Below are 12,805 nucleotides of genomic sequence, written 5' to 3' on the forward strand. Positions count from 1 at the left end.
AGAGCTTGAGTGAATAAAAAACTGGATGATACTAGCAAATATCTGAAAAAACTGGAAGATTTTGAGAATAAACTGTTTGACTGGATCACTTGAAAAAACTGGAGGAATTTAGGTTAAACTGGAACATTGGCAACCCCCACATATGCTTAGTTCGTAAACAATTATCTGGCATCTCGTTCTTACTTGCGTCGAAAATCGCGATGTCGTTTCCTCATTCCTCGGCAGATTTGTCCTGACGAAGTGAAATAAAGAAATCCGCTATCAGTTATCGCATGAATGCGTCTAGGTGGCATCCATAAATTACGTAACGCTCATAGGGTGGAGGGAGGTATCCTTAAGCGTTACGATGTTACACAGGGGAGGGGGAGAGGTGAGTTAAACGTTGCTTTACGAAAAATCTCTGGAGAGATTCTCCGAAAACGAGCATTTTTATCAAGAAAATCCTTCTGCAGCGTTACGTAATTTTTATGGGGGGTAAGTGTTGGCGTTACGTTTTGTTACATATGGTAGGGGGGGTCCAAAAATCTGGTTTTTTGCGTTACGTAATTTATGGATGTCGCCCTAGGTGAGAACGCTACTTTTTACGTGGGTGCTATAATGCGTGTGCGTAGTTTGCAAATCTCTCTGTTTACGTCAGTTTAGTGGTTTCTGGAGTTTTGGCAACACTAATGTTCCCAGAGCTAAACTGAGATAAGCAAAGTTGTCAAAAAGGTCGACAGTTTCCGATTTGTCGGTAATTTTTGAGATACGCAGAGCACAGACAAACAAACGTGCCTCTTCGAAGAAAAATCCTAAAATATCTTCGTCCTTATTCGAAACGTTACACTCATGCGTCACCATGTGAGGTTATTGCCTATACAGTCATCCCAGTATTATGGGCCAGTCTAAACTTTGTATTGGTTTCTAACATAAATGAATAACTTTAAATGGTCAAATATAGGTTTAGTGAACGTAAACAACGATCACCAAGCTTAAATTTATATTTTTTTACACCAAGCTTAAATTTATATTTTTGGCCCGTAATACTGGGATGACTGTACTTTGCTGAACCATAAAGAGAAATTTTGGTGTGTAGAGTTAAAGTTTGGCCGACTGTCACTGAAAAGTTCCAATCGAACAGTCAAAAGTTTTTTCATCATCGCTTTAACATTGCTCATGTTCGATTGGAACAAGTTTTGACAGTTGGATTGGAGCTTTTAGTGACAGTCGGCCAAACATTAACTCCAGGCCTTTAGTCTACAAGCGGTCGTGTCTTGGACACCACTCTCTAATTTTTGAAGTAGAATACTTCTCTCAGGAAGTTCAGCTACATAGGGATGTGAAATGAAAATCTAAAACCGAAAAAAGTGAAAAATATGTCCAATTTCAAATGCTAATAAATCGGTAAGTATTCGATGGATTTCCTTCGTTCTTGCAGCAATAGTTTGGAAAATCTTCTAAGATTCTTCCCAAAATAAGATAATTGTAATTTTATTATTCACACTATTGTACTATCGTAAATAGTCAAGCCTTGTCAAAACGAAAAATTCGACCTCTGATTGGTCGTTATATGCTTGCTTCCCAAGCACGGTCGACAGGATCATATACCTTGCAATTGGAAACATGCTATTTGGCCTATATAAGAGCCTGTTTCAGCCGGAGCCGCTAATAATAGTTCTAGACAGCGACAACAGCAGTCGTCCTTCCTTAGCAGCAGCACTAGCCCTGTGGTTGGTCACCACGTCTCAGGAGCAGCGCGGTTTTTCTCAGCGTGTGTCGCCAGACAGCCATTATTCCCCCCGTGTTGGGGCAGTATGAAGATAGCCATCAGGAAATCGAATTTCGGAAATCAAAATGCCTTTTTCAAGGCAAATAAAAAAGTCATTGAAAGTTAATAATTTTTGTCAACGCAAGCAAGCATTCTGTGTTGCATCCTAGCAATTTAAATTTGTCGCACCCGTCTAATTTACTGAATGTGAAATAGCTTCTACAGTGCATGTTGTCCGTGTATCTTAATTCCCCCAATGTTAGGGCAGCTCAAAGGTTGTAATTAGCAACCGATTTTGAACCGCAACATGCTTTTATCAAGGCAAATAAAAAAATAATTGAAGGTTAATAATTTTCTGGCATCAACACAAGCAGACATTCTGTGCGGGATGCAATCAAATTCTGTTGTAGTTGTCTAATTTTCACTTTATTTAGTAAACCCCCCACTGTAGGGGCAGCGCAAAGGCTGCGATCAGCATAACCGACATTGAATAACAAACTGCCCTGTTAGAACGCGTTCACAAAGACAGTTAGGCCTCTGCCATGGTGAACGCGAACGCGAGCGATGGGGCGAGAAACTTGCCGTAGGTAAATAAACAACTCTCTTTACGGCTGTTCGGCATTCTGGATTTGGCAATCAAAACTTCTGCTGGCTGTCTGATTTTCAGTGTGATAACAGCGTTCAACTTTGTTATCAGAGTGCCTGACTACGATTTTGTAATATTGTTTGAGTTAAATGTTTACTAAATTTTACAATATTCCTCTTTCTCCCATTCAATAAAACAGGTAATACGATGCCTTCGTCATACGCAAGTTCACCATAACTCCCGCAATCGGCGTAACGCAGAGATGCAATCAGCGTCATATCCGATTTTAAATTCAACAACAAACTATCATTTTTAGGACAGCCAAACAAATGAATTTAAGATTTAATATTTTCTCGTTCTGAGGTTTAACCAAAAGTTAATTATCTTAATTTGAATTCACATGTACATATACTCTGACTGTTGAAACTTGTTTGCGCCGCAAAGAGTTTGTTCTTTTCCTGTTCAGTGAGGTCGTATTAATATGTGCGAACTGAAATTGAGTAGTACTTCAACTTCATTTGCACAGAATTTTCAATACTGCCAATGAGCGGTCAACATTTATTTGCTAGAAAAAATGACTGACACGCAAGCAGCCGGGTTATCTTTCTTGTAAAAGTATTCTACTTCAACCTTGCGATCGTGGCTTTGCACACAACCTTCCTGTGATTTTTTTTCGGGTTTCTCTATTGATCGACAGCGAAGAAATAAAATAAAACCGACCATCCCTAGTCGGCATATAGTCGACTGCTTCAAGCCTTCAGCCTGTGTGCGTTGTAAACATGTGCTTAGCAAGTAGGAAATTTGCTTGCTAAAATTTATCTTGATTTTGACCTTAATTAAATGTATTATCACTAAAAAGTGTTGGAAACCTGCCTATAAGTGTTCGATTTGACAAAAGTAATTGCAAGAAAAATCGTAAGGTACGTATTTCAACGACTTTTTTTTTTGTTGTATTCCAACCGCGATACCAACGTCCGCCGGTGGCGATTAGGTGTTGCATTTTGTAACTTAGAACTAGTCACTCAAAACATACACGTGATATCTAATTCTTCAACATTTTATGTAATTCTTGAGTTTATTTAATTTGAATTGAGCTCTTTCGTAAAGTTTCATAACCTCAAACTGTTATTTACGAATTCAAACGAAACTACCTGAGTGTATGTGTGTGTGTGTCAGTACCCTACCGTATGTCACTGATATGGGTAATGGTTTTCTTTTTCAGTGACTCTCGCTAGTAGATAGCAACAACCATGAGTTTCCGTGGCGGTGGAGGAGGACGCGGTGGCGGCGGATTTCGTGGAGGTCGAGGTGGTGGAGGTGGAGGCGGTTTTAGAGGCGGCGGTGGTCGTGGAGGAGGTCGCGGCGGATTCGGTAACAATCGCGGTAGCTTTGGTAATCGTGACGATGGACCGAAGAACATAATCCCCCTTGGTTATTACGACTATCCCTGCCAGGAAGACCTGGTCGCCAAGGTGGAGGTGGAGAACGTACCGTTCTTCAACGCACCAATTTACATAGAGGGCGAGAAGCAGATCGGCAAGGTGGATGAGATTTTCGGACATCTGCGGGACTTTTACGTCTCAATCAAACTGATGGAGAACATGAAAGTGGACGGATTCCAAGCGAAGCAGAAGCTGTTTATCGATTCGGCAAAGCTGCTGCCACTGGCGAGGTTTCTGCCGGGAAATAATAACAAAAAACCCGGTGGTCGAGTGGGCAAACCGGGTGGTGGGCGTGGCGGCGGAGGTGGACGAGGAGGTCGTGGTGGTGGCGGTTTCCGGGGTGGTCGCGGTGGACCGGGTGGCGGCAGAGGAGGGGGATTTGGACGAGGAGGTGGTGGCGGCGGAGGTTTTAGGTGTGTACACACTTGTAGCAAAAAATGCTCATTGTTAACTGATTTTCTTCTTTACTTCATTTTAGGGGTGGTCGTGGAGGTGGAGGTGGAGGAAAACGGTGGTAGTTTTCGAACTACACTTTTGTTTGCTTTTCCGTGAAAAAACCTTAATACTGCGAATGGTGTTTAATAAATTTTTATGTATAAGTATGTTGTAAGCGTAAACTTCGATGTTTTATTGTTGAGAATTCTTGACTTAGTATAGAGAAATTTCCCTAAAACCAATTCAATTACACAAACAAAAACAATGACACGCGTAAGCATTTTGTATCTCACAGCGAGGACACCATCAGCAATGAGCTGTGATATATCATCCGTATTTTAATGTTGAATTTATAAGCTTACAACTTATGTTAGGAAGCATACAGTTTATTGATCAATCAATCCGATAGAACCTAAACCTTGTGTTCTGTAGAGTATATAATAAAGTAAAAATAAAATCTGATTCGAAATAGATTCCGAGCGGCCACACGATACTTCAATTAAAGGATTGCGTTTTAAACGTACTACATAAGCTGTAGTATTACTGTCGTTAGCATTCGCTAGTACATATTAGGTTATAGTATCATTGCATATAATTGAGTCGAGAATAATTTGAGTAATATTGAAAATTCTTACCATAACAAACATCCTAGTAGCCAGCTTCTTGCTGATCATACTCGCCTTGGTCTGTATCCATCTGGGAAACGCGAGGCGTTGCTAGCGACTGATAGTCATCCTTCAACTGTGGAGTTCTATCAGTTTCCTGCTGCTGCTGTGCCAACACCGACGGCGGTCCCAAATCGTCCAGCGAGAGCTGCGTATTGAACTGTTCGTTCCCCGTTCCGGCAATATTGTACAGCGACTGCGATGGATCGTATGCAATTGAAGTGTTACTCCCGGAGAATCCAGGCTGTTGTTGTTGCTCAGTCGTAGCTTCACCTTCGTTACCACCAGTTGAGACAGCAGCAGCACCAGCACTAGCGGCGGTTGGGCTTTGCTCCGAAGTTCCTTCTTCGCTTCCTTCATCGTCACGACGAACCAAACCAAGCATGTCGAGCATGTTACGCTTGACCGTATTCTCCTGGCAGGCTTCCACCGTGGGATAGACACTTTTACGGTCACACGTAACTAAATGGCGAGCCAATGCGTTACCGTCCGAGGAGGAAAATCCGCAGATGCAGTGCATCTCTGTGTCCAGTTGAGAAAGGGTATAGTCAGCTGTGGAATTCGGGTTGCACGACGAAGTATGGCTCACCATAGAGGGGAGACAAGCTGTTTTATAGGTGCACTTCAAGCATTTGAGCAAACCACTGCAAAAAAAAACGAATTAGAAAGACTTTGACCGGACTCTCGAAAATAAACTCACATTATATGGTTATCCTCATCGAAATCGCTGTCGCATTCAAGACAAATTTTGCCACAAGCCATGTTAAGGGTTACACCACCATACGGCTCCAGTGTTTTAAACGTGGTTAGTTCCTTCTGAACTACAGCCTTGTGCTAAAAAAAAATCTCTAGCTAACAACAAGCAGAACCTCTAATTCAAACTCACAAACCTTCGGCTTGGGAATACTGGTCACCGACTTCGTAATCGGTTTAATGCTCGGCGACGGCTTCGTAATCACGTGAGCGAACAATCCATGAACCTTCAGTGCCCCACGGGTGATAAAGTTAAGCGCACATTTGCTGCACTTTTTCGCCAGAGTTTTGTTGAAGTGTGCCTTCATGTGCTTCATGAAATCAGTTACGTTCTCGGCGATCGGTCCATCGGCGTTGCAGACCAGTGTCATTTTCAAACAGAACGGACACTGAATCAGCCCGGAGCTGTTGTGCTTCTTATAAAAGTGATCAATCGTGAGATGGTGAGATGAGCTTCTGTAGTCGCAGCCAGCGCACTTGTAGGGCAGTTCCATCTGCAGATGGTTTTTCTGCAGATGAGCAGTCAGCATTTGAGTGGTTCCGAAGCGTTGCTGAAATGGAAGCGAAATTAATGATTAACTGCAACACTAGCTCACATTTCAAGCGTAATTACCTCGCAAATCAAGCAGTTATACGTGGAAGCAACCGAGTTCTTCGTTTCCAGAGAATGGATTAAAACAGTGTGCTTCTTCAATGCCTCCTCAGTGCCCCAGTTTTCCAAGCAGTAGCGACACTGAATGTGATCCCCAGACGCTGGATTGGCGTGACGGAACAGATGATCCTGGAAGTCCACATTGTTGCGGAAGGTAGTTGGACACTCCGGACAAGTTACACTGAACGCAGCCGGTTCGGCGCCTTCTTTTACTGTTTCGCTACCGGCCAACGGTTCCAACTGGCCGTAATAATAGGACTCCAATGGAACTAACTCTTCCTTCTCCTCAACTGCTGGGCGAATCTTTTTTGCCGGAGTACTGACCGCGCTAGCCGATGCAGCTGTTTTCTCCTCTTCACGCTTAAGCTTTTTCAGGATAATTTTTTTCGGGGCCTCCGGAGCGGCCAGCGGGGGAGCTAGAAATTAGGCGGGGTCATGTAATCACCAATTGCATCAAGCGCTCAGACAATTATGGTTAAGAGAGGCGGACGAATTACTTTTAATATTTCATAGGTAAGACACGCATTGGCCATAGAAAATATTTCCCAAGTTCGTATTAGAAAAATCAATCAAACCGAACTCTGCGGGTGAGATACTTTTATTGAAAAATTATGCTCTTACATTGTCAATTCTATCAACAGAATAAAAGGTACTTAAAGTAACAAGTTCAACACAAAGTGATAGATCCTAGAGGCTACATGCCTATACTCGTAATACAACTGTGAAATGTAAGCTGTTTTTAGGTTGCTTCCCGGAGAGCAATACAAAATGACCCCTGCTTATTCTTGTTTGTGTGTTTCCTACTAACTCTGTGAGTCTCTGTTACAGAATGTTTTATTTTTACATCTACCTCTCGAGTCCTGATCTGTTCCCTACACTACTTTGGAAAACATTTTTTCTCTCTTTCAAGTTTTTATCAATCAGCTGAAAGAAAAAGAAATGAAAAATAGGTGATTGGTGAGTTTGAAGTGAAACAAAAAACGTTACGGAATTGCGTCTGATAAAAGATTGGATTTTCTATGTATTCCGTTCTTGAGAGCGGAGAAACAGAGTACGGTTTGAAGCGGTAGCAGGTCAATTTTAGCTTGAATATATTACTTGCTTTTAGAGAATTTAGCTTTGGAGAAATATTTTCTATGTACACAAATTAGAATACTTTTCAATATTCACAATCGATTGAAACCAACAGGCTACGCCTTATCAAGGCAGCCTAATTGGATTCTTCTTGGATGTCACATGAGAATTCTGACTGGTTTTATCGAGATACAATGAAATAGAGTACAAACATAAAACATGACTAAATGTAGAACAGAGTAAATGTTGACTAATGACATTTCATTCAAATGTTCTGATCGCCTCAAAACTTGCCTAAAATGGTCTTTAACATCTTTTAAGATGTTTATCAAAAGAATATAAAGAGGATGTTCAGTAAAACTAATCACACAAAAAACAGTTAATCTTTAAAATAAAGTTGTGCAACGAAGCATTACCTTTCCCCAACAACTCTTAAATATTTGTATCATGAGAGATGCGAGAGTTGATTGTCGAAACTTTTTTTAAATCAGTTCAATTATATTGTTAATCAACATTAAGTTGGCAATATCATCACATTCACACAACTTATTAGCTAATTGTTGCTGGTCAGTCTTTGTAAACGGTGGAGTCATATATTTTTTCAATAATAATTCTTTGCTAACCATTGAAATGTTTTTCTTGTCAGCTATTTATGTCTTAGTCTGTGTGTCAGACTGAAACATAAATAGCGAATTGAATCATGAAAGGTTCCAATTCATGGGCATACTGTATTCCGAGATTAGCTCTTAGAAGTAGTCATATTAAGTATTGAAGTTAGAAGCAACACCACTAAGAACATATTTTTCAAAATTTTTAAAAAAATATTCTGCACCAGATTGGCAAGCAGAATGAAAGTCTCAATAGAATTGGCTTTGATAGAGGTTGGTTTCGACTGTAACCAGTCAACATAATGAAATACAAGGAAATAAATAGCTATACTAACATGGTTCCTTAGGTTTTCGTCCCCGTTTAGCGCCGGTTGGCTTTGGTGAGGTGAACGTTTCCACCTGGTAGGTCCAATGTTTGAACGGATCAGCCGCAGACTGTAGAAACACACAGAAAAAAAATTTTAACCTTAAATTCTTATTGTTTCAAATTTGCTTACCTTATTAAGCCGCGTCACTAAATTGTCCTTTGTTTCGATCTTCGTCTGCTCGGCGATATGCATCACAATGTTATCGAAGGTCTGACCGGGAGAATTGCCATACGATTCACGCCAAACCAGCTCGTTCAGGAACTGCTGAATGATTTGCCGCGACAACAACGACAACGTATTTTGGAACATGCGTGGTACAATACGCCGCAGATAGTCCATGATGTTGGCGTTACTGTTCTTGGCGGTCGAATCCGACGGTGACACCTGCTGGACAATCTTATATCCCATATTATTCAGCGTTCCCTTATCGACTGTAAGATCTGTCAGAATAACACTGTCCTTATGCACCCAGCCGCTCAGGGGCTCTAGAATCTTCGAAAAACGTTTCTTGTAGTTACGTTCACCATCACTTAACGGTTCTACAGCACGCAGCCGCACAAGTTTGGCTTCTGGATCGAGAACGCCAAGAACTTCCACCTTAACCTGACGTTGTTGGCCATCCTGAAATAACTCAAATTATATTTTTGCTTTTCGATTACCATCTATAAAACGCTCACCTGTGTTGTTGTTCCGAGAGAAATTACTCCAACTTCAATCTTTTTACCTATTCCACCCAAAACTTTCATATGTTGACTAAGCGCTACAGTGCAAACCGATCGCAACCAGGTGTAGAGGCCTTTCACATACAGGTTGTCCACCTTAACCCAGTTAACTACATTGGAAACATTGGTCTGACAACTCCAGTGATAGATAAGTTTCAATATAACCGACGGAGGATGAGGCGAGCCCTCAAACAGCGATCCGTTGAAAACAGAAATAAATCTTGTTGGGCAACATTCGCTTATCCACACATATCCACCGGAATAGGGAAATTTCGATGCATCCGAGTACATGCCTAGCTTGAGCGCCGTTCCCCGATGCACCTGACAATACTGTTCCGACTTTACAAGACCTTGTTGGATAAGCCATTCAGTAAACTTGGTAGCAGTGTGCATAAGAACATTTTTAACTTTCGCGTCCAACTGCGGACGATCGGCAGGAATTTTCTCGGCTGAACGAAGCGACGGTCTAGCGATGACCACCAGCGACGGAAACGTTTTACCCTGAATTTTACTGAAGGAAATTTCCCGAGAATCCGCCAGCGGCTTTCCAGCATCATCTTTAGTAAGATCAACGATGGCGGTCGGTTCGGCTGTAATTTTCTTACGTTCTTTATCACCCCCAACAAGCAAGCCCCCGATCGATGTGGATTCCGTCGGGCGTACATTGCTAGCCATGATGCTTTGGGGTTTCTCCGGTTTCTTAGGTATTTTCGGATCAACCTTTTTGTCTGGCAGACTTTTAACGTCCTTCTTCTTGGCGATGTCTTTATCTTTAGCAGCGGCTTCCTTTGCTGCCTTGCGTTTCATTTCCAATCGTTTAGACAGGGGAATGTATTCCTCATCGTCGTCATCTGGAACAAAATCTCCACCTGTCGTATCAGCCGCTTCCTCCGATTTATAATCCGAGATACGACTTTTTCGCTTACTAGGATGAGCCACAGGCGAAGCACTTCGCTTAGAGCTGGATGGGGTCGCAGGGAGGGGAATTTTTTTCTTCGGCAACGATGTAATAGGTTTGGAAATTTGTTCCAACCCTGGAACCGGTCCCAAAACCTGATAAGCAGTGAAGACTTCACCGGCGAAGATATTCTTCCCACCGGCTTCCTTCACTATGTCCTTCAACTTGTTTCGAACATCGTTGTGTTCTTTCTCCGCCTTCTCATAGGCCGCCTTTTGGGCGGGGCTCAGTTCATCCGACCAGTACTCCAGCCGCAATGTTATTTCGTCCTCCGGCAGGGGCGCCATGTTGGATTTATTTTTGCACAGCAAGATGCGGCTTTTATACGAATCAACTTTAACGCTTCAAAATTCACGCGAACAAGTGGAAAACTATTACCATCTGAGGGGAAAAAAGTGAACTTCAAGCTAACACTAGTTTCATTGCATAACACTACAAATTTAATGCAAATTTTATGATAATTCACGAATGCACAATGTTTGGGTGCAAATAGAAGTCGCGGCGTCACATTTATTTTCAGACGGTAAAACTGCAGGGGTGGTGTTGAAAAGCAGCTTCGCAGCGCACTACACTGTAAGAAATTGAAGAATCATAATGATATCACCTCATACGCACACGTTAAAATTGTGTTATGAATATGAGGATACAGGACAATGATAAGACTGATCACTCTACCACCACGAGGCCTGGGGTAACATTGCGCATTTCGTTTCGAGCAACTCGAACAAAACTAAATGATCGCTGGGTGGCGCTATGTTTCGTTTTTCGTATTTTTTTCGACTTTGCGGGTTAGATTAGCCGCAGGACAAATGACAATGACAGCTCCTTTTAAGCTTGAAGCATAACTGGCAGTATGTGACCTACTCCAAAATAGCGAAAATCGTTCGAATCAAGCTGCGCAATACCACCCCTGGACTATGCTACAGACGGTGTTATGAACATATACGCAAAGAGTGAGGTCGAAAACTCCAAGTGAACTGTCAAATCGAGGCTCCAAGTGTGCAAAGTAAACAAACACATGCGTGTTACTTTTTGTACAGAATGTGTGTTGCGATCAGTTTAAATTCTGTGAATTACATGCAATTATGGTTCCAACGAAAAATGTGTTCGTCATGCTTATGTTATGAGTGATGCATTGGAAATCATTATAATTGTATGAACAAGCACTGAAACTCAGTAATATATCCTTACAAAGTTTCGAAATTTCATTACACTTTCTAGTGCGTATGAAAAGTCATGCGAAAATGAATGTGGTTGCCAGAATTGTTTAAAATAAATTATTAGCAAAGGGTTGCCATATTTACTGCTTTTCTCTTTGCGTATATCTTTAAAACACAGTCTCTAGACTATGCCTGTGGAGGACCAACGCGTTCTTGCAGTCTTCGAAAGGGAGGTGTTGTGTATCATCTTCGGTGAGATGCAGATGAAACAACGAAACGTAGAAAATTACAGGTGTGGATTGGGAAGGCATATATCATCCACCCTGCTGAAATTGGAAGGTTAGGGTGAGTTGGGCATGTTGTAGGGTTGCCAAACGACAGCCCGGTAAATAGAGCTCTTGAAAACAATTCATCAGAGTCGATTAGGCAGAAGACGACCTCCGGATCTGACGCGGAACTGGTAAACTACAACTATGGGCCAACTGATATAGAGACAATTCGTACGTATGGCAATGGCCACACTACGGCTTGGGCGTGTTCGGCGGTAAGGTACGTATGATGTATTTCGTGCGATGTATTGACACTTTCGACTTTTTCCAAACTTTGCCGTTAAAAAGAATTTAAAATTGTGCAAAACGCAAACGATATGAGATTGCAATAATTGCCGTAAATAAGCATATTGCTAACCTCCCTAATAAACACGAACCATAAACGGATAACCCACCCCGAATAAGTTGCCGAGCCTGTACTACACTTTTTAACAAACAATTATCTTTGACCAAATTTTTATCCATCAAAAAGTGACAAATATTCGACGCTTGCCCAAAGAATATTATACAGCCTTTAAGCCTGTAAAACATTCTTTGACCAGTGGTCAAATATTTGACCTTTCGACATAAATTTAATTTAACTTATAAATTTATTTGAAATTATGATTGTTGTTTGCCCGAGTTTGCCACATGTTAAAATTGGAGAGTGACAAACAATTATCTTTGACCAAATTTTTATCTGTCAAATATTTGACGCTTGGTCAAAAAGTGTAATCCATAGAGTTCTCCAAGCGAAAACACACAAACACCACGACACGGCCCGCTTTACACTGTATATTGAAATTTGTGAGAGTGTGAATCAAACTCGGTAGTTTTTTATGCTCTCTTTCAGATGACAGTTCTCACAGGTAACAAAAAATTCTTACAGCTAACAAAAAATAAATCGTAAACATCGCACTAATACAAACGCACCTGGAGAACTATATAGCCTTTTTGTTAAACACGTATTGACGTTGGACTAACGTTTATATCGAAGTTAGGCACCTGAATTTGAAAATCTAGTAACTCAACCGGGGAAAACCAGGGAAAAGTGGTCAGGTTTTGAGCGCTTATACATCAGTCATTTCTTTTCAGAATTTCGAGGTTTTGGCATCAACCGATCAGAAATTCTTTTGCGGTTCAATTTATGTAACAAAAATAACCTATTGTTCGAGATACACTATTGAAAAATTGATAAATCACATCGATTGTCTAAATCATACCGAGCAACCAATCACCACCTCTCTTCACAAGCACAGTCGACACTAACGGATACAACCGATCTGACTTTGTAAACAGTCTCACAGCTTTCAACCAATAACGAGCT

At 41.4% G+C, this 12,805-nt stretch overlaps 2 protein-coding genes across 2 annotated transcripts; one reads left to right on the forward strand and one right to left on the reverse strand.

Moving 5' to 3' along the window:
• The first annotated feature begins 3,061 nt into the window (after nt 1-3,061).
• Nucleotides 3,062-4,344, forward strand: LOC129730141 (H/ACA ribonucleoprotein complex subunit 1). Its single transcript, XM_055689223.1, has 3 exons — nt 3,062-3,253; nt 3,556-4,188; nt 4,254-4,344. Exons 2-3 carry the CDS (start codon nt 3,584-3,586, stop codon nt 4,291-4,293), a joined length of 645 nt encoding a protein of 214 aa, XP_055545198.1. The 5' UTR covers nt 3,062-3,253; nt 3,556-3,583; the 3' UTR covers nt 4,294-4,344.
• A 215-nt stretch (nt 4,345-4,559) lies between these two features.
• LOC129726840 (uncharacterized) lies at nt 4,560-10,513 on the reverse strand. Its single transcript, XM_055683985.1, has 7 exons — nt 9,008-10,513; nt 8,460-8,951; nt 8,298-8,397; nt 6,242-6,696; nt 5,766-6,179; nt 5,576-5,709; nt 4,560-5,519 (listed from the first exon to the last, which is right to left on the reverse strand). The coding sequence occupies exons 1-7, from the start codon at nt 10,295-10,297 to the stop codon at nt 4,859-4,861; spliced, it is 3,546 nt and encodes a 1,181-aa protein (XP_055539960.1). The 5' UTR covers nt 10,298-10,513; the 3' UTR covers nt 4,560-4,858.
• Nucleotides 10,514-12,805: the final 2,292 nt, after the last annotated feature.

The sequence above is a fragment of the Wyeomyia smithii genome, chromosome 3 (genome assembly GCF_029784165.1).
Source record: "Wyeomyia smithii strain HCP4-BCI-WySm-NY-G18 chromosome 3, ASM2978416v1, whole genome shotgun sequence".
Lineage (NCBI taxonomy): Eukaryota > Metazoa > Arthropoda > Insecta > Diptera > Culicidae > Wyeomyia > Wyeomyia smithii.